The 20934-nt window shown below is 34.4% G+C and overlaps 4 protein-coding genes across 7 annotated transcripts; 2 read left to right on the top strand and 2 right to left on the bottom strand.

Annotated features, from left to right (window-relative positions):
- Positions 1-6908: 6908 nt before the first annotated feature.
- Positions 6909-10557, top strand: LOC104777236 (secretory carrier-associated membrane protein 4). The gene is made up of 12 exons (XM_010501447.3): positions 6909-7847; positions 8361-8453; positions 8528-8590; positions 8691-8724; positions 8851-8973; positions 9073-9135; positions 9235-9328; positions 9456-9501; positions 9599-9666; positions 9947-9995; positions 10075-10140; positions 10243-10557. Exons 1-12 carry the CDS (start codon positions 7782-7784, stop codon positions 10273-10275), a joined length of 798 nt encoding a protein of 265 aa, XP_010499749.1. The 5' UTR covers positions 6909-7781; the 3' UTR covers positions 10276-10557.
- Positions 10558-11256: 699 nt separating this feature from the next.
- Positions 11257-13989, top strand: LOC104777237 (phosphoribulokinase, chloroplastic-like). The gene is made up of 5 exons (XM_010501448.3): positions 11257-12385; positions 12651-12735; positions 12827-12911; positions 12991-13235; positions 13503-13989. Exons 1-5 carry the CDS (start codon positions 11862-11864, stop codon positions 13752-13754), a joined length of 1191 nt encoding a protein of 396 aa, XP_010499750.1. The 5' UTR covers positions 11257-11861; the 3' UTR covers positions 13755-13989.
- Positions 13990-14071: 82 nt separating this feature from the next.
- LOC104777238 (GCN5-related N-acetyltransferase 2, chloroplastic) lies at positions 14072-15932 on the bottom strand. 4 transcript variants are annotated; one of them, XR_015592702.1, is made up of 8 exons: positions 15659-15893; positions 15478-15569; positions 15297-15357; positions 15021-15216; positions 14803-14926; positions 14568-14696; positions 14387-14480; positions 14072-14307 (listed from the first exon to the last, which is right to left on the bottom strand). XR_015592702.1 is itself a non-coding variant. In XM_010501449.3 (8 exons), the coding sequence occupies exons 1-8, from the start codon at positions 15691-15693 to the stop codon at positions 14231-14233; spliced, it is 795 nt and encodes a 264-aa protein (XP_010499751.1). In that variant the 5' UTR covers positions 15694-15932; the 3' UTR covers positions 14072-14230. The 4 variants fall into 4 exon arrangements, 2 of the variants coding, with proteins under 2 accessions (XP_010499751.1, XP_010499752.1); XR_015592701.1 differs by having other exon boundaries at positions 14568-14711; XM_010501449.3 differs by having other exon boundaries at positions 14568-14683; positions 15659-15932.
- A 1951-nt stretch (positions 15933-17883) lies between these two features.
- On the bottom strand, positions 17884-20494 carry LOC104777239 (plastidal glycolate/glycerate translocator 1, chloroplastic). Its single transcript, XM_010501451.3, has 8 exons — positions 20023-20494; positions 19625-19940; positions 19237-19498; positions 19034-19149; positions 18835-18944; positions 18583-18760; positions 18368-18497; positions 17884-18239 (listed from the first exon to the last, which is right to left on the bottom strand). The coding sequence occupies exons 1-8, from the start codon at positions 20296-20298 to the stop codon at positions 18089-18091; spliced, it is 1539 nt and encodes a 512-aa protein (XP_010499753.1). The 5' UTR covers positions 20299-20494; the 3' UTR covers positions 17884-18088.
- Between the last annotated feature and the right edge of the window lie 440 nt (positions 20495-20934).

Raw genomic sequence — 20934 nt, forward strand, 5'->3', positions numbered from 1 at the left:
AATATCATACACAAAACACAAATAAAATTCATCAAATCGGCAATAAAATCCAATTGTTGGGCGTTATCAGTTGTAGTTCTGGTTCTCTCTTACATGAATCTACGGACTTTGGCAAAATGACAATGGCTTTTTGGAAGAAAAAAAGGTTTATGAACGATACCAGGATGACTTAGATGTGTTATAACTATAATGTACTCAAGTGACTATGTTGAGTTATGTTCATGGATGGCATGCTACAGTTATGGTTCAAATAGCTTAAATTGGGTATATGTTTACGTATTAAAATTTACCATAACCATTTCTAAATCTTTAATGATATTATAATTCTCAACAAAGTTTCCCAGCTAAAAAAAAATACGAAATTTATTAACCAGCAAACTCAAGAAACACAATATCTCAATATCAGAAAAAAAAAAAAACATATCACTCCATCACTTATTAAATCTCGAATGAAATGATACTTTATGTTGATATGCTTAGTTCTCTCTGATGAACTGCATTCTTGGCCAAAGTAATCGCACTTTGCGAGTCACTATAGATGCTTATTGATTCTTCCTTAAACCCAACTTCATTCATGAGACCCCGTAACCTTAGCAGCATCAGTCAAAGCCATATACTCGGCGTCGGTTGAAGACAATGAGACAACCTTTTGTAAACTTGATTTCCAACTAATGACATTATCTCCAACTGTCAAAATTACTCATGACTTTGAACTTCTGTTATCTTGATTTCCCTCATAGTCAGAATCACTCATAAAGTATTCACTCACACATTCACTTTCTGCTATACATATATTTTTCTTATGTCAAATTACATCCTATGTCAACCTTTCCTTTTTATTTTTTTTCTTTTTCCTTCTCATTTTTCTCTAAAGACCTTGAGAGAAGACCATATTCTGTAGTGACAATGTCTTATTCCCATGGATACCCCGGTTTTAGTGACATACAGAGAAGTTTAAAATAATTGATTTGGCCACCTATGTCACCAAAATGTATTTATCTTTTCGATCAAGTGTCTTGAGAGAACTCCACTGTTACATTTGCTGATGGTGGAGTAGTCTCATGATGGGTGACCTTCCGAGAAGTGATTGTCGAAACTGTGAGAGTGAGGACAAAATACAGGAAAAGATCATGTGGTGATTTGTAGGGATGGCAACAAGTCTTTAAAAATCTCTCAGACGTAGAAAACCGACTGTCGGATATGGATAGGTTCACGGGCCTAGTGAGAGGACGTGAGGCCCATGAAGAAAGGTGGGCCCATCGACTGGAAGTGGACATGGAATCTAATGAGAGATGGCGGTTGGAGCGTTACAATGTTTCAGCTGAGTGTAGCTACGAGGCAGACCATTCAAGAATAGAACTGCTTGAACTTCCTCTGCTACAAAACTCTCCAAACTACCTAGCTCAGCCACAATCTTCAAGAAATCATTCACATCTCATTAATGGTATTTTATTCACTCATCCTGATGAATAAAACTTAAGCTGCACATAGATCATTCGACACTCCTTCTAATTCAACGGATGAAATCTTGAAATAACTGAACGAGGAGGTAGTATTAACTAAAACGCAATTACGTACGTCCACAACTAATATTAAGTGTTTTATTATAATATGTTAACATTATACAATGTTGTAATACACTATAAATTTAATAATCTAAAAATAACATCTGAATCTTCAATGCATCTCTTCATCATTTCATGTTTAAAAACAGAAATTTCTAAAGATGAATGACTTCAATCGTTTTTCTACTCTTATAGTTTTTTAGTATAAACTCTAAAGGTATCCAAACACATCAGTATCCAAAATATGTAACTCAATCGTTATATTTAGGGGCTACGGTATTAGAGAGCAATACACACTCTCGCTTTATTATTATTATTTTCATATTCTAATTTTTCATTCATGCTAGTTTTCGTACTTTTGTATATACTGTATGTGCCATAAACAGATATATAATTAACATTATCTCTGCTAATTTACAATTCTCGAAAAGATTAAAAGATATAAAAAGCAAACAAATACGAATTCTTTGAATAACCATTTTCACCGTCCTTACTCTTATCTTGGGGTCAAGCTGGTAAGGGTGTGCGCCCATAAAACATATCCTCCCGTTTCTCATGAATGTTTGGCGGAACACATTTTCGTAGAACTCTACTTCTCAGTTCCCTAAAAGCAAAATTTCCAATGATATCGCGATGTTTGGCGTCGCCTCGTCCGAGTAATTTCGAAACAAATTGACGAAATCATATTTCTTTTCTGAGGAACGGTAATCCCGCAATAAACCTGACGTACAAATTTTATTTATTTACAAATTATGTTTATTAAGAATGATCAAGCTTACCAATAAAATAATCTTCTATACTATACACAATATTTTATATTGTAACATCTCCGTTTGTGCAGAGGTTAAAAATGATTAATTTGGTAATCTTTGTAACCAAAGTGCGTTTATCATTACGGTCAATGGTCTTGAAAAAAATTCCAGAATTAAGTGTGTTTAAGCTGAACTAGTTTCAGGATGGGTGACATTATGAAAAGTGCTTGTCGAAACAGGGACAATGAGGACAAAACAAAAAGAAAAATCATATAGTGATTTATAGGGACGTTAAAAAAACTCTTTATAGTCTTCCAGACATAGCAAACTGGCTGTCGGATATGGGTGGGTCTAAGGGAAGAAGTGAACATGGGGTCCACTAAGCAAGGTGGGCCCATGGAGCGGAAGTGAACGTGGGGCATATTAAGTAAGGTGACGGTCGGGGCATTACAAGTGATAACAGAGCTGAACTTAGGCGAGTGTGGAAACGAGTAGACTCACACCGTCGGAGGTAACAGTATTGGTGTACGAGGACGTTGCGATCTCTTAGTGGAAGTGAACTGTGACACCCCAGTTTTCAGAATAGTTTAAAATAATTGATTTAGCCACCGATGTTACCAAAGTGCAATTATCTTTTTGGTCAAAGATCTTAAGAGAACTACAAATTTAAGAGTGCTTGAACTGGAGTAGTTTCATGATGGGTGATCTTCCCGGAAGTGATTGTCGAAAATATGCGAGTGATGACAAAACATAGGGAAATATCATATAATGATTTGTAAGACGATAAACAAATTCTAAATCTTTCTGGACGTAGCAAACTGACCCGGATATAGATGGGCCTATGGGCCAGAAATGTATGTGAGACCCATTAAGTAAGGTGGACCTATGAGCTGAGAGTGGACATGGAGCCCACGAAACAAGGTGACAGTAAACCCAACTCAAGTACTCTCTAAAGAATTTTATTCATAAGAATATTTTTTTATAAGACTATTAAAATATATTTTTGTAAGACTACCAACCACATGTCATCCTTTATTTAAATTATTTTTTATAAGACTACTAAAAGCAATTTGTAGTCATCTTTGTAATAATTTTCTATGTCAAATTATTCTTTTAAAAATATATAAGTAAAATCATTCTTATAAGAACAGTTTGCTATGGGTTTTTCAGTAAAGAATATTATCCATAAGCTAGATTTTCCTATATAGATATCAATAATATTCTTTACAGAAAAACTACTTCAAACATTATTACCTTTTTATAGTTTTCTTACGACTTTTGACCGAAAAAATAATTGCATTTATGAATAAAAATATTCTTATGAACAATTTGCTTAGGAACATCTAACTTACGAATAATATTATTCTGTAAGGAATATTGTAGGAAAATATACGAAAAATTAACTTATGAATAATAATATTTACAGAAAAACCCAAAGCAAATTGTTCTGATCATAAGAATGACTTTACTTATATATTTTTAAAAAGAATAATTGAACATAAAAATTATTACAAAGATGACTACAAATTGTTTTTGTATTCTTATAGAAAATAATTTTAATAAAGAATGACATGTGGTTGGTAGACTTATAAAAATTGATTTTTAATAGTCTTACTAAAACATAATTTTTTTAGTAATCATAAAAGTTATTACAAAGATGACTACGCCATGCCATAAATAAATTATTTTCATTTACTTATAATTATCTCTCAAATTATCGACTTTTAGTGCATATAAAACAAAATACCTATAAAAATTAATTGATTCATTCGGATTATAATCACAGGCAATCAATTAATTTACTATTGTCAAATATTTTAATGTACAATATTTCCATAATCAATACTATTCGCTAATATTTTTAGTCGAGAATTCAACATACTCAATTTTCCAAACACAGTGAAATTATCAAGCTTCATTGTAAACAACGATTTTCTTGTCTGGGATGATGATACGAGAGTTTATAAACAACTAGATGGGGATCCGTCCGATGTGCGGGTTTAAAGTTTTACAAATTAAATTAAATTTAACAAAAAATATATTAAAATTTATTATATGTTATTTATAATTTTATTTTTCTTATAATATACTGATTTATATCCATTTACAAAAAATTTATTTATGTTACTATTAAAAGTGTATTTGTTTACACCTAAATATACTCTATGTTACAAATATATACTTTATCACCACCTAGAAAATGTCTGTATAAACACATTAAGCCAACTATTTTACTTTTACGTTTGCATAGTTTTTTAATTACTAAAATTGTTGGCTCCAAAAACATTTTGAAGAAAAAATATATTACATAGTATACTAATCAATGATGTATCATCACAATAATGTATGACCACCATGGAGAAAACCTCGGCTTCGCCCTCATCCCTTATATAGAGAACCTTGCGTCCAACCTCTTTTACGATGGAGAGAACTTTGGCTCCACTTTCCTCCTTTGGGGATATAACCTTACGTCCAACCTCCTCCACCTTCCTCCTTTGAGGAGATAACCTTGTGTCCAACATTCTCCACCATAGAAAGAACCTCGGCTCTACACTCCTCTTATGTAGAGAGAGAACATGTTCACGTCTTTTTACTATCTCAAAATGGCTTGCTCCAAGAACCAATCAAAGAAAAAAGCTTTTTCTAACGTCACAAAATCTTTTGATAGTAACTAATGTTAAATTTCCCAATGTATTAGTGATAGTAACTATGTCAAAGTGAAAGTAAAATAATTGGGCTTAATGTGTTTATATATTACATAATATACTAATCAATGATGTATCATCACAATAATGTATGACCGCCATGGAAAAAACCTCGGCTCCGCCCTCATTCATTATGGAGAGAACCTTGCGTCCAACCTACTCCACCATGGAGAGAACCTTGGCTCCTCCTACCTCCTTTGGGGAGATAACCTTGCGTCCAACCTCCTTCAACTTCTTCTGTTGGGTAGATAACCTTGTGTCCAACCTTCTCCAACATAGAGAGAACCTCGGCTCTGTCCTCCTCATGTGTGGAGAGAAAATGTTCACGTCTCTTAGCTATCTCAAAATGGCTTGCTCCGACAATCAATGAAACTAAAAACCTTTTTCTAACGTTACAAAATCTTTTGATAGTCACTAATGTTAAATTTCCAAATGTATTCGTGAAAGTGTCTTTGACACACCATGATGTAGCCTCTGTCTCTGTAACGTCTCCACCGCCACCTTTCTTAGTGTGCCCATATCCACTCTCAGTCAATGGGCCCACCTTCCTAAATTGGGGCTTACATATATTCTCGGCTCGTGGACTCACCCATATTCGATGGCTGGTTTGTTACATATGGAAGGCTTTAAAAACTTGTTTACCAACCTTACAAATCAACAAATGATATTTTCCTGTGTTTTGTCCTCACTCGCACAGTTCCGACAATCAATTCCAGGAAGGTCACCCATCATGAAGTTCTCTAAGGACCCTTGACCGGAAAAAGTGCATTTTAGTGACGTATGTGGCCATATTAATTCTTTTAAACCTTTCCGCAAACCACGGCGTCAGAGTCTTTGAGCCGTTGTGGATCTATCAACAACGATTTATCTTTTTCAATCTATCTATCTATGTTTGTTGAATTCTTGTGTTTGATTAGCCTATTTTATCCATTCATTAGGTTGATGAGCTTTCTACTCGTTATCTTCCTTTGGGATTGAATGAATAATGGTAACAATTATGTTTGTAGAAAAAAAAGGTTTATGACCAACCAATCAAAGTTGAGAAATTAGAACAAAAATTGATTTGGAATAATTAAAGAAACAATATAAAATTATAAGCATGGTAATATATGAATTCCAAATAATTCAAAGGTGAAAATATAAATTAAATAAAGCAATCTAAAAATACTACAATAAATTTTAAAATACAGTATTAGGAAAAGAAGAAGCATATATTAATCTTCTTTTTTTTTTGTCAACATATTGATCTTAGCTATTCCCAACTGAAAAAGAAGAAAGTATGAGAAAATTTTGGATTAAAAAATAAGAAAAATCTACCTTCCCATTAAAAAAGATTTCCAATTAAATAAAGTTGAAAGCAGTATATTTGTAAATTATTTAAATATGAGACGATCGATGGTTATATAGAAGTGAGTATTTATAAAATTTAGAATTAAAAATTAACTATATATTTTCCTTAATCCTTTTTCCATATTTTTTTGTAGAATTAATAACTAAAATTAAGTAAATAATATTATAATTTCTAATTTTATGAAATATATATATATATATATATATAATATCTTTATCATTATTTTTAAAAACTTGTATTTTTCTTATAAATTGTAAATTCTGTAATTTTTGACAATTATCTTTTTACTTTATTAATCTTTTTAAAAACAAAATATTTTATTTTTGTTGAAATCAATTTCTTCCAGATAAATATTAACTTTTACATATGTCAAAATCTTAGATTAATAATTTGACACATGTCAAAATTTTGTTAATGACTGACTTTGAAAACCCAACTTTTTATAATAAGATATTGCTTAATATTTAACACGACCCGATCCATTTTTTTATATGTAATATCATTTAATTAGTGGTCTCATACCCATTAGGCAACTAACCACAGTCAAACTAAATAATGTAAATAACCAACAGATACCGGTAAATTGATTAACCAAATATCCAGCAACCTAACAACATTTTAATGATTCAACTCTAGCAACCTAACAGAAGCCAGACCACAACAACGAGCCACTAGAACATCCTAAATTTCTACTCTTCATCGTCTTGATTCAACGATCACACTTTGCCTTTACCTGCACCACAACACATATGAGATGCTTGAGTATTTCACACAAGCATATAAGATAACTCTAACCAACAAACAACAATCAGCAAAAAAACCAGGACAATTGTATCGACCGACACCAACCAATGCATCGACCGACACCAACTCGGGTTGCATCGACCGACAGAAGCCTGAACCGACTGATGCAGACTCACCTGCATCGACCGACACCAACACTGCATCTACTAACGTTTCATCCTGCCCACTGTAAAAACTAACACTTTCTGCATAATCTTCAATTTCTTAATTTTTGGTTTTGTTCTTGGCCGTTTTGCAAAATAACTATTTTACTCATTGAACAATAAATTTGACATCTGAAAAGAAAAAAAGAAACAAAAGACAATGGTATGATAAACAATAAGTTGGGCTTACCTAAAAATGGACCAAACAACCAAAACGGCCCATAGACTTCTTAGGGGTAGTTTCGTTAAGTACCAATAGTTCCAAATCCCGCGTTTCGTATTGAGAGAGAAAAGAGAAAGAAAAAAAAGCGGTCGATCCATATCAGTTCGCTTCACAGTCGGTGCTCATCTTTTTTTTTTCTTCATCTCTCTCTCTTTCTTAACTCCTCGCCGGATCTCGGCGATCTTATCGGGAACAAATCTATCAGTTTCGTAAATCTAGAGAGGATCTGTAACTAACCATGAATCGCCACCACGATCCCAACCCTTTCGATGAGGAAGAAGAAGAAATCGTCAATCCTTTTTCGGTAAATGCCTACTTCTCTCTCTCTTTCTCCTTCTTCTTCTCCCCCCCCCCCCCCCCCTAAATCTTCGTTTTCTATTTTTTTTTTTTGTTTCGATTTTGGGATTTTTTTTTGCGTTCGCGACGATATAGGTATCTAGATCTCTCGTTTATCTCGTGTTTTTATTTAGTTTGTGCATATGGGATCTAGCAGAGACTGAGGACTGTTTAATGTCAGTTTGATTACGGAAGGCTCATTTCTTTTTCAATTACAGTGTTTAGGTTATGGATCTCTCAATGTTTCTTCGGGATACTAGCCTATATTTATTGGATCTGGAACTAGGTTTAATATTTTCCAGAAGTTAGTAGTGTTAGCGAGTTATTTGGTTCGTGTGGTTTTTACAAATCAGTGATGCTTGTGTGACTCGTTCGTTTAGTGTTTGGAGAATCAAACTCTTATGTTAATTGATTCTTTGTGTTATTTGGTACTTCACATTTGATAGTGTACTGATTTGTAATTTTTTTATTAATATTGCAGAAAGGTGGTGGAAGGGTTCCTGCTGCATCTAGGCCAGTTGAATTTGGCCAAAGCATGGATGCTACTGTTGATATTCCATTGGATAATATGAATGTAATGACATTAATTTATCCACTGAACCTTTATCTCACTTGGATTCATCTTATATGGGTGTTTGACTGATGCAGGACTCTTCACAGAAACAGAGAAAGCTTGCTGACTGGGAATCAGAGCTTAGGAAGAAAGAAATGGTTTGTACCACTAGACATTGTCATGAATTCGTCAAACATATCTTCACCGTGGTTCTTAAACTTTTGCTGATTGATGTTCTTTTGTATAATGTTCACTCAGGATATCAAGCGAAGAGAGGAAGCTATTGCTAAATGTAAGCAGATGATATAACTTGATGACAATATTATTCATTAGTTTGACTTGTTTCCGAACGATATATCTTGGTAAATAAATGTCTTGGTGGATGATAACTAACCATAGTATTAAATTGGTTTTGCAGCTGGTGTGCAGATAGATGATAAAAACTGGCCACCGTTTTTCCCAATCATGCACCATGACATTGCTAACGAGATACCAGTTCATGCTCAAAAGCTACAGTATCTGGCTTTTGCTAGTTGGTTAGGTCAGTCTAATATAGTTCGTCTGTATTTTTTTTATGACACGTATCTAATGTGTTGAATTGATGGGCTTGTATTTGACTGATCGAGTTTTAAAATTTCAGGTATAGTTCTGTGTCTGGTATTCAATGTCATTGCAACGATGGTCTGTTGGATTAAAGGCGGAGGTGAGCCTACACTATATCATAATATATTACGTAATTGTTTTTATGAAGTTCTGATCGGTTTTGGTTGAACTAATACTGATTTTGATATAATAATGATAGGTGTCAAAATCTTTTTCCTTGCCACGATATATGCCTTGATCGGATGTCCACTTTCTTATGTACTATGGTACAGGCCTCTCTACCGAGCCATGAGGTAACACTCCTATTAACTGTTCTCTTCCAGTGGTTTTATTACATTCGTATTTCAGTTTGTCACTGTGCATTGATACTACTTTAACAAGACAGGTCATGTAATTGAAATGCTTCTTATGACCTTGTAGGACTGACAGCGCTTTGAAGTTTGGTTGGTTTTTCTTCACCTACTTGGTGAGTTTATAAGAAAAATTGTCAGATTTAATTTATATCTTACCTATGAGCAGATAGACTTCCCAATTTCCACATGATTGACCTTGGCTCTTTTCAGATTCACATTGGCTTCTGTATCGTTGCCGCCATTGCCCCTCCGATCTTTTTTCATGGAAAGTCATTAACGTAAGCCATTCAACCATAGCCTATGATTTTCTGGTACTTCATATGTAGTTCGGTAGCTTCACTTGGATAGTTCTAAATTGTTTTGATAGGTTTATTAATATTGACTTGCAACTTAAGAACGATATGATAACCAGTTTAAGTGAGAATTAGCTGTATTTCACCTCTGTACAAATATTTTGACAGTGAAACCTGACAACCTTGTTAAATTAATACTCTATATTGTATCAATGTTTTGTTGCCTTGAGATTGACATTGTTGCCATTCTCTTTTTGATCAACAGGGGTGTGCTTGCAGCAATTGATGTCATGTCAGACAGTTTATTAGCCGGGGTATGAGCTAGACATTCATTTTATATTCACGAAGCCTACAATATATTTCAATGTGTCTGACCCTAATGAATGATCGCAGATCTTCTACTTTATTGGCTTCGGTCTATTCTGCTTGGAGTCACTTCTGAGTCTATGGGTTCTTCAGGTAAGCCTCTTATCATACTTTTCATGGTTTCTTCAAAAATTGTTGACGTTGATTGAAACGGTAAACATATGAACTGATCTGGTTCCCATTTTATATTTGCAGAAAATTTACCTCTACTTTAGGGGAAACAAGTGAAAAGGAAGAGAGAAAAGAGGAGGATGGTAATTTTTCCCTTGCGATAAAAAAGGTTTGAAATATGTGTATCTCGTATGAATGTAATTACCATTTACCATTGGATGCGTTGTGTTGATTGAGGTATATTTTTAGTAACTATAGTAAAAGCATGAGAGAGTGGTTGTTGGGCCATTTCTTTAGGTTTTTTTTTTACTCTGTTCTTCTCTGGTCTGTAATACCTTTAGTAACAGTATCGTCTCTGAACGTTTGGGATTTTTTCGACGAAAAGTATTAAGACAGAAATCATAGCCATGAATTATTACTAGCGACTCATTTGGGTCTGAATTTTAGTTTTAGAATCTGGTGTCAGTATTATTATTCGAGAAATGACCATTAACGTTTTCTCATTTGCAAACACCAAAAGGGATTCAATTTCGTAAAATTAACCAACACCCTAAAACTAATTAGTTGTGGTGTAATAAATGTCCATAGTCAATTTATCGTTAGCATATGACCCTCAATATTTTTTCACGGTTGAAATTGAAACGTATGACTACATTCACTTTCTGTCCAAGAATATGCAACAAGTGCCGATGCAACGCGGTCTATAAAGTATAAACCATGATTTTACAATCCCGAAGTCATCTCTTGTAATAAATGCAATTTTGCTACGTGTAATATAATAGCCGTACGGTGAATAAAAGTTTAGTGTCTTAACTAATTTGGTTGCTCAAGGCTTGAAGTCCATTGACCATTGTTAAGGTAACGCAATAAGGCTTGGTCGCGAAGAAAATAAAAAAATAAATGCAAGAAAAGGTAAGGGGTTCAAAGACCATAAAGATTCGAAGCCTAAAGGGGATATACGACGACGTGTCAATGTGACCCACATAATACACTCTCCTTCATCTTCAGACCTTAAACACCTAATCCCCATCACTCCAATTAGAATCTCCCACGTGTCAATTCAAATATCCAAACCCCCCCCCCCCCCAAAAAAAAGATAATCAAACAACCACCAAGCAAGCGTCTCCCTCCATGCCCTGTTAGTTTTATCACTTCATCGGCAACTCCACCACTCCTCTCCCCCAAACTCAAATTTCCCCAATCATCTTCTTAACCTTATATTTTACCACTTCATATAGTAATTAAAATATGTTGCTTGGTTTCTATTGGCTAGAAATGTTTCATTATCCTCTTATCTTATCAACAATTATCTTAAACATAGAGAGACTAAACAACATTACAAAGTATTTTTTACCTCAAGAGACCAAACACATGAGCCACTCATCACACAACCAAAACAAAACTCATTTTCTTCTTTGCAAATTGACATCTGTTTTTCCTATAGACCCATTGTCCTCCTCTCATTTCTCTCTTTCCCCATCATAATAAGAAAAAATATATATATATATATATTTCCATTATTTATGAAAAACCACATCTTTACATCACCACACAAAAACCCATAAAATCAAAAATCGTTACCCACATTTCTTTCATTCTATCCTAAATCCTCATCACTCAACCTGAGCTCACAAAACACTAAAACAAAAAGAGAGAGAGCTTAGGGCGGAGAAGAAGAGGAACCAAAACCAAAACAAACAACAATGGCTGTCTCAACCATCTACTCAACACAAGCCCTCAATTCAACTCATTTCTTAACCTCTTCTTCCTCCTCCAAACAAGTCTTCCTCTACCGTCGTCAACCCCAAACCAACCGTAGATTCAACACTCTCATCACTTGCTCACAAGAAACCATCGTGATCGGGCTCGCTGCCGACTCTGGCTGCGGCAAGAGTACCTTTATGCGGAGGCTCACCAGCGTCTTCGGTGGTGCCGCCAAGCCACCGAAAGGCGGGAACCCTGACTCCAACACACTCATCAGCGACACCACCACCGTGATCTGTCTTGACGATTACCATTCCTTGGACAGGTACGGTCGCAAAGAGCAAAAGGTCACCGCTCTGGACCCACGCGCCAATGACTTTGATCTCATGTATGAGCAAGTCAAGGCTCTTAAGAGTGGTGTCGCCGTCGAGAAACCGATATACAACCATGTCACTGGACTTCTTGACGCGCCTGAGCTTATCCAGCCTCCTAAGATTCTTGTCATCGAAGGTCTTCACCCAATGTAAGCCCACACACATACTCTGTTTTGTCTCTCAGACAAACTCATATTTTCGAGTTTGGAAGTCTCTTATCTTGTCGGAATTTGGATGATTGAGAATCTTGGACTTAGGTTTTATTTACGAATCAATATCAGAATATTAAAAGATGGATCTTCGAACCTATGCATGTAGCGTGACACCGTTTAATTCGAATAATTAAGTATATAGTTTTGGGTAGTTGTAATGTTTTATAAATTTTAATAATAATATTTATCTCTACTTGTGAAGGTTTGATGAGAGAGTAAGAGACTTACTTGACTTCAGTATCTACTTAGACATTAGCAACGAAGTCAAATTCGCTTGGAAGATTCAGGTTCGTTTCTTTGAATCATTCATCTACGTTTCTACCATCTCTATTCGAACAATTTTGATTTATCATATAAACCGAATCTTGATGATCACAGAGGGACATGGCTGAAAGAGGTCACAGTTTGGAGAGCATCAAAGCCAGTATCGAAGCACGAAAGCCCGACTTCGATGCATTCATCGGTAACACTCTATTTTCTTGGTGTAGTCCCATGTCATTTTCTTCTTGATCGGTTTAACATATTACCAATGGCTTAAACAGACCCGCAAAAGCAGTACGCGGATGCGGTCATCGAAGTGCTTCCTACACAGCTCATTCCAGATGACAATGAAGGGAAAGTGTTGAGAGTGAGATTGATAATGAAGGAAGGTGTGAAATACTTTAGCCCGGTTTACCTATTCGATGAAGGTTCAACCATCTCTTGGATCCCTTGCGGCCGCAAACTCACCTGCTCGTACCCTGGCATCAAGTTCAACTACGAACCTGATTCTTACTTTGACCATGAGGTATACATTGCATAATGACGTATATATTGTGAGAAATCAATGAAAATGCATGTTATTGTCCCTAATCTTGCGGAGTAACTAAAAGTACACCGTGTTTCCGCATAAATATTATATAAATGCATGGAGATTCACATAGTAATTCAGTGCTCATTCTATAACCATAGGTTATGTTGTTCATATTTTATATTTCATTTCATGAGTTACCAACTAGACTATTTGCATATGGTGTTGTTTCTTAGCTTTGGTCTCTCGTTTTCATTCTCTCAGGTATCAGTTTTGGAGATGGATGGGCAATTCGATAGACTGGACGAGCTGATTTACGTGGAAAGTCATCTGAGCAACCTGTCTACCAAATTCTATGGTGAAGTCACTCAACAAATGCTCAAGCATGCTGATTTCCCTGGTAGCAACAATGGGACTGGTCTATTCCAAACCATTGTTGGATTGAAGATCAGAGATCTTTACGAGCAGCTCATTGCCAACAAAGCAACTGCTCGTGCTGAAGCTGCTAAAGCCTAAAAAAACAAACAAAGAGATGCCAAATAGAACGAACGCGTCGATAAATCCATCCGCAGTTTCTTCTTTTCTTATTTCTTTCTCTCTTTCTTTCTTTATCGGTTGTTTACCGCGGATTTTCACATGGCGAAAAGGACGGTCTTTGCTTGTTTGTAATTTGTGTGGGAGATAAAAAAAAGAAAAGCCTGTAATGTAGAGAAGTTAAATAGCAGAGCAAATAACAGTTCAGTTTATAGAACTCCCTTTTATCTATCCAACAAAGTTTTATATATTTTACAACATCAAAAATAGATTAAAACCAAGAATCAAACCTAACCAAAGAAGGAAAGTTTCATCATATATTGAATCTCAAATAGATAAATTGATTTTGAGTTACAAATTACACAGTTTTAAACTTCCTTATAGATTTATATAAGAAACCACAAAAGATATACAAACAAATAATAATAATCCCATTCTCTTGCAATCACCAAGTACTACTACTTTGGGTACCAAAACATGCCTTTGATGCCTTCTGGATCAGCCTCAAACCCCAAGTTCTGATAGAAATCCACAACTGCAAACAAAGGGACACATAACTCAACAACTAAGAAAGAACAAATCCAGATACTTTGACTACAATCGATATGTGTTACCTTGACTATCTGCAAAAAGAGATATGTTACCAATATCTCTCTGAAGAAGAGCCCTTACAAGTTTTTCAACAAGAGCTTTACCTAGCCCTTGACCCTGAGAACAAACAAAAACACTACTATTTAAAATCAAACACAAGCAATTCACAGCTTGAAAAGCAAAAACCATTTCCTAAAAGGTTACCTGATATTCAGGATCAACAAGAACATCCCAAATCGTAGCGTTAAAGGCATGATCCGACGTCGCACGTGCCATACCAATAAGCTTCTTCTCCTGCTGCTGCTCCCCACTATCGCCTTCTGTGTCAAATAACTTCTCCAAAATCCGCTAAGATGTTCATCAAAACATCCTCTTGATATATGTATATATACGTTGCTTTATAGTGACTGAAGAAAAGTGTGACTTAGTAAATAAGCACCTGATGAACCTGAACCTGAATCTGAAACTGACGATGACTTCATTACAGAATGCAATGTAGCTACCATATAACTATTCTTCAAAGCAGCAGCTAGTTTCACTAACGGTCTCCGTGGCCATCCCACCTTTTTTTTTAATATATATCCATCACCATCAGGTGAGATAGTTCAAGTAAAAAGTAGTAACGAGAGCAAAAGAGAGTAGTGTTTTTTTAACTACCTTGTCACAAAGACCTTGAAGATCATACACATCAATTTCACCACCAGAAGAAAATATAATCTCTTCAATCAACCCATCTTGAAGAGTCCTCTCAACTAAAGTAAACTCCACAGGCAACAATGGTTCAGTATCTTCTTCTTCATCGACTATAGATGGTGGTTCCACAAGTTGGGTACTATTGTTATTCTTCACAAACCTACACGTATCAATCAATGGTTTTGTTGTTGTATTATCAGCCCTAATGATCAAGAAGAAAGTATGAAACTTTCGTAATACCCAGATCGAATTGACTCCCAGAAATTGGCTCTGAGCCGTAAAGTCTTCAACTTTCTACTTCCTGAAGAACAGAATTGTAATCTCAGCTTTGATGTACTCAAAAGAGAAAGACCCAAATCACAGTTTTGTGAATTCGAAGTAGTGAAGTTGAAAAAAGTCAATAGATTGAAGGATAGGGTACCATAAGGAATCGGGTAACTGAGATTGGATAGGAACAGAGAGTGATGATTCGACGAATATGAAGAAGTAGAATTGAAGAAAGATTGAGGAAGGCTATAAAACAAAGGAGTAGAGGGATGATGTTAGTAACAACAATCATTTAAAAGACGAGAATTTGAATATTGAAAAGGTGGAACACTTACACAGACGAAGACGAAGAAATTGGGATTAGTAACATTTTTGATTTTTGTGGTTGAGACTTGAGAGTGGATAAATCAGACAGAAGAGAAGAATTTTGAGTTTAGTTTTAACGCCTTCCAATTGCAGCTTTCTGGCTCTTGGTGTCGTCCTCTTTTTCTTAATTACGCTTTTACCCCTTTTATACTTTTGTTGGATACATTTTCATTTGACCAATTTGTTTGTAATTGTGGTTAGTTTGTATAATTTTTCTAGTATTTTTTGCCATTATGTTATAATGAATGGAATCGATACCCATAAATGTTAACTTTGTTCATGATCTTTTCACCGATTCTGGTTACATCAACTGCAACGAACAAAAAAAAGATCAAATACCACACAAAACCATGAGATTTAGAAGGGTGTATTCAACTTGACATTTTAAGTAATTTATGTAAAATTTACAAATCTTATTTTATTCAATTATGGATTTTGAAAATCTATTTTAAATCCACTGTTATTCAAAACAGTTTGTGCATTTTGATTTTAATGATTTTTAGAGATTCTGAAGTATTTGAGATAATTTGTTTAGTTAAAAATACAAAAATCTAATTTCATGTTTTGAGGTGAGATCTGAAAGAATTTTATAATAAATTATATCAATTACCCAAAAATCATCAAAATCATTTAAAATATCATGAAAACTTAAATCACTTGCAATATTAGATTGAATATACCCCTAAAATCAAAATCCACAAATTGTTTTGAATAATAGTAGATTTTAAAATAGATTTTTAAATCATTAGTTCAATAACATTAAATCTCATTAAAAAATTTATAATCTATGATTGAATAACACAGTATTTGTAAATTTTACACAAATCATTTAAAATATCAATTTGAATATACCCCTAACTTAATATACATATTTTGGGAGTGGAGTTAACTTTTTGATATGAATGAGAATGACAAACAGTTTATGTTGAGCTTGAAATTAACTGTATATAAACATGTTAATTTTACGAAAGATTCCTAAAAAGAAAGAGAAAATGTAACAAAGAAAAGCCAATAAATGTAAAAATATAAAGTGGAGACCTTGTACTTTACAATCGTTTGATTCTCTTACATACATGTTTATGCATGATTTAAATAATTGTTTAATTTGATAAAATTTAATACTTCCTTCTTCTAATACTTGTGTACTTCTTATGTCTCTTGAAATGATTTTGACATAGTATTATAATTTTTGATAACAAATTAAGGGATTAGTATTAATAAAAGTATTTATATATATTATATGTAGAATTTTCTCAATATTACACAAATGTAAACACTTAAAATATTTTTGAAAATAATTCAAATTTTATGAATATACCAGTTTTTACCTAAAAGTTTTAAATATTATTTTTTATTTATGGAAACGTTAAATATGTGTATTTTATTGTGAGTTAAAATATGTGTATTTTATTGTGAGTTAAAATACCAGATCAAAAATTTAAAAGATAATCATTTTAAACTCTTGTTGTGGAGTTATATATAACAGATCAAAAGTTTTAAAAATAATCTAAGATAGCATCCAAGACCGTCATTGACATAAGAAGGTTATTATGTTCTTACTTGTATGCAAAGAATAGCTTGGATGTAATGCTTTAAGACGATTTAGATTTTTAATCTCTCAAACTTTTTCCAAACATCCATGTAATTTTTTTTGGATGGTCTTAGTCTTTTCAAACATTGAAAGATTTTAAGAACTAATTTCAAGTAAGAGCTTGCGCAAAATAATAATAATAATAATAATTATTATTATAAAATAATTTAAGAATTTGATTTTTATATCAAGTTAGTGTGTTGGTATCCCCTTACTTGTATTTTGTAACTTGATATTTCAACTCCATTTTTTTTCTATTTCATATGTATTTTACTTTAAGAAAGATGCAACAAAATAAAAAAAAAAATAATAATAATTATAGAATGGTAAATATATACACTGTTGAATTGATTGATATCATTTAGCTCATGATCACATATATTATCTGCAGTGCACGTAGTTTAGATATACTGTAGCAAAATATTTCAATTTTTTTTATATAAATAGTTATTATGCAGCGAAACTAATCTAGCTAGTATGATTACTTGGAACTATTTAGGATATCTAAGTCTACTTAGCTAGTAAACTATTTAGTGCTTTGTTTTGAGTGTTTTGCCCAATAAACTTTTTTAATATATATATATATATATATATATATATATATTTAGTTTTTCTTCTCAATTGATATACTAAATTTACATACTTTGTTTCCACTACAAATTGACAACATTTACAAACAAAATAAAAATACAAGCATTTTACAATCATTTTTTTTGCTTTATTTTACATCCAAATAAACTGCTCCCACATTTAAATAACTCCCCGGCTTCTGAGACCACCAATCGTGTAATCGCCACGTCATTACTCCTCAGCCGACGACAGCCAGCAAACTCTGCCGGACGGCAGGAACAGAACACAATAATGATCCGAAGATTCCGGTGAGAGCATAAGCAATTGCACAGAAGGGAAGAGCCTCTGGCTCCTTAGCCGACAAAGCTGCTGTTCCAAGTCCATGCGCACTGGCCATAAAAAAGAAAAAACTTCATGTCTTTTGATCCTTAATGGCATCAATGGCTAATCAAAGAATCTTAACAGATTTTGCCTAATTTTGATTCAAAATGTGAAAGATCATTTGAAAAGGAGTCACCTTGAAGCAGTTGCAATGCCCCGAGCAATTGGATCACGTAAACGCAGTTTGTCAAGAACAACTTGTACAAAGTTAGCTCCTATAAGACCAGTCACAACGACTACAGCTGCTGTAAGAGACGAATTGGTTCCTGAAAATTGTCCAAGAGAGTCGTTAGGAATGTTCTTTTAATGTTTTCAGCGGGAGAAGAGTAAGAATAAGAACAGCATTCATACCTTCAAAGAGTGATACAATGCTAAGGGCTAAAGCAACCGTGATGCAGCGAGGTAGGATAGATACCGTTAAAGATGGTTCTAATCCGACCAAACGTCCAACAAGAGCAGTGGAGTAGAGCGAGAATACTGTTGAAACGATCACAGATGTGAAGATCTCAGCTGCGTGCCTCTTGACAAGCTGAAGAAAGATGAGACAACAAATTAAAACAAAACAGATCACCGAAGCTGAGAAGCCTTTGTAGTTTGTTTTACCTTTCTCTGTTTGAACATGGAGAAAGCGAAAGAGAGAATGACAGAGCCAAGAAATCCCATTAAGATGTCACCAGCACCCGGATCCGATGCTACTTTGGTAAGGTAGTTTCCTGTATCGCCATTTAAAGAATAGTGAATATCAAAGGCTTTTACTTTCTGTTTTACGTCTCACTACTTTGTTTCATAAAGGTGACTTTACCTAAAACAGGATCAAGTCCAGATCCTGAAGCATAACCAAAAGCTAAAGCAGCAAGAACTGCAGATAACGCACAACATATTATCGGATGGAAAACTTTCTTGATAGCTGATGGCAACCTGGAACAAGAAACATCGACAATGAGAATAAAACCTCAGAGAGTGAGACTTGAATATCGAGGAGGAGCAAGAGGTTTTGATGTTTACCCAGTACCAACAATGTAACCTAGAACAGTTGAAGAAAGAAGGAAAGGGAGACAAGTTCTTGCACTTGTTCCCAATGAATTAGGGTAAAACAGAGCACCAACAAACGACACAACAAAGATTCCACTCCAACTCCATAGCTCAACTGTTGAAAATGGGGATGGTTTTGCCATAGGCTCAGCTTCCGTCATTTCGGTTTTCACCATTTTCCTCACTGCAATAGCTGTGAACCCTGCTACACAAAGAGACGCCAACCATCCACCAGCTGTACAAACATTCGTATTCAACATTAACATCGATAGTATCAGTATCAAATAGAAAACAAAACAGAGCAACTACCAAGAAACCAAGTTTTGATTTTTAAGTGAAGATCAAGTATATATATATATACCTACAATGTAGCAGATTTTGACACCCGAAGCAGCTGGAATGTCTCTAACGGAAAGAGGAAGAACGACAAGAGAAGGAACATAGAACAAAGGAAGCCATCTCTGTATAAACAGAAACGCAGGCTCGAAGAAGTTCATCAAACCATTCGCAGCAGCGGGAACGACCGAAACGAATATCATAAGAACAGAGAAGATACAGAACATCCCAAACAGAGCACTTGGGAACTTAATAGACGCTGCTAAAAACGCCTGCTTCAAGAAATAGTCAGCAGCAAGTATGATCCCAAGTGAGACCAACAAGTGCGTTATCGCAAACACCTGGTGTGCATCAAAGAAAAATTCAAAGTCTTTTACTAGCAAACAGGTTAAAAAAAAAAACTAAAACAATCTTGAAGCTTACGTTACTAGAGAGAGTTGATGATGTGGTTCCTGTCCCAGCACCATCATCCATAGCTTGAACTGAGAGTTTTCTTTCAAAGCTCATCTCTTTGGAAGAGCCCATATGAAGAAATCTCTTACTTTGCGATAACTTTGATAGGTTCAGTTTCTGGGCACCATTAGAATTGAGGATTCTCCCATTTTTGGAACCGATTCGGAGCTTGGAGCAAGAAAGGCCGTTCCTTGCTGGGGAAAAAGGTAAAGGAGAGAAGAGAGGAGTGGCTAAAAGAGTAGCCATGGGTATGGAGACGACGACGTGGATGTGATTCTGAGACAAGGCACATCGTAGTCTTCTCCATCTTCGATTAATGATGATGTTGTGATTGGATTTTGTATGGACAAGAAAGAAAGTTTTATCAACAAAGATGAGCGGCTTTTGTCTCTGTCTCCGTACTTAATGTTTTTTTTTTCCCATAGTTAGGTTTTTCTGTTACGAAAGATGTCTACTTTAATTAAATATTAATATAATTTTGTTATATAATAATATAACAAAATTTACAAACTTACAAAAAGTGATAGAAAAGAAAGATATGAAGTTGGTTTTTGGTGAATGAAATGTATAATTTTTATCAATATTCCAAATAAATCACTAAAATAATTATATTAAGTGAAAATGATGTACTTGAAGTGAACACATAACAAAATTCCATGTTCGACTTCTATTCCTCAAATTTCAAATATATTCTTTTTATTGAAAATCAATCGTTCGATTTTGTTCTTTTTACTGCAAAACGATGAAGAAAATTTACCTAACCTGTTCACCAAAACTGATTCGAATCAACATTTATGTTATTTTTTATCCTTTTTAATAAACTTGAAATGAAGTTGGTTTACTATTAACAAATAATTAAGAGAATGGGAAACAGTTAAATTG

This window comes from Camelina sativa, chromosome 3, assembly GCF_030686135.1.
Source record: "Camelina sativa cultivar CO46 ecotype springtype chromosome 3, ASM3068613v1".
Taxonomy (NCBI): domain Eukaryota; kingdom Viridiplantae; phylum Streptophyta; class Magnoliopsida; order Brassicales; family Brassicaceae; genus Camelina; species Camelina sativa.

What these genes read in the sequence shown, in the direction of transcription:
- LOC104777237 (XM_010501448.3), top strand. Translation starts at nt 11,862, where the DNA reads ATGGCTGTCTCAACCATCTACTCAACACAAGCCCTCAATTCAACTCAT. An exon ending in ATCGAAGGTCTTCACCCAAT is followed by an intron (nt 12,386 to 12,650) that starts GTAAGCCCACAC and finishes CTACTTGTGAAG; the next exon opens with GTTTGATGAGAGAGTAAGAG. An exon ending in AATTCGCTTGGAAGATTCAG is followed by an intron (nt 12,736 to 12,826) that starts GTTCGTTTCTTT and finishes TGATGATCACAG; the next exon opens with AGGGACATGGCTGAAAGAGG.
- LOC104777236 (XM_010501447.3), top strand. Translation starts at nt 7,782, where the DNA reads ATGAATCGCCACCACGATCCCAACCCTTTCGATGAGGAAGAAGAAGAA. An exon ending in TTCCATTGGATAATATGAAT is followed by an intron (nt 8,454 to 8,527) that starts GTAATGACATTA and finishes TGACTGATGCAG; the next exon opens with GACTCTTCACAGAAACAGAG. An exon ending in AGAGGAAGCTATTGCTAAAT is followed by an intron (nt 8,725 to 8,850) that starts GTAAGCAGATGA and finishes TTGGTTTTGCAG; the next exon opens with CTGGTGTGCAGATAGATGAT.
- LOC104777238 (XM_010501449.3), bottom strand. Translation starts at nt 15,693, where the DNA reads ATGTTACTAATCCCAATTTCTTCGTCTTCGTCTGT. An exon ending in CAGTTACCCGATTCCTTATG is followed by an intron (nt 15,358 to 15,477) that starts GTACCCTATCCT and finishes TCTGTTCTTCAG; the next exon opens with GAAGTAGAAAGTTGAAGACT. An exon ending in TTCAAGGTCTTTGTGACAAG is followed by an intron (nt 14,927 to 15,020) that starts GTAGTTAAAAAA and finishes TTAAAAAAAAAG; the next exon opens with GTGGGATGGCCACGGAGACC.
- LOC104777239 (XM_010501451.3), bottom strand. Translation starts at nt 20,298, where the DNA reads ATGGCTACTCTTTTAGCCACTCCTCTCTTCTCTCCTTTACCTTTTTCC. An exon ending in GGTTACATTGTTGGTACTGG is followed by an intron (nt 19,150 to 19,236) that starts GTAAACATCAAA and finishes TTCTTGTTCCAG; the next exon opens with GTTGCCATCAGCTATCAAGA. An exon ending in GGCATTGCAACTGCTTCAAG is followed by an intron (nt 18,240 to 18,367) that starts GTGACTCCTTTT and finishes TTTTATGGCCAG; the next exon opens with TGCGCATGGACTTGGAACAG.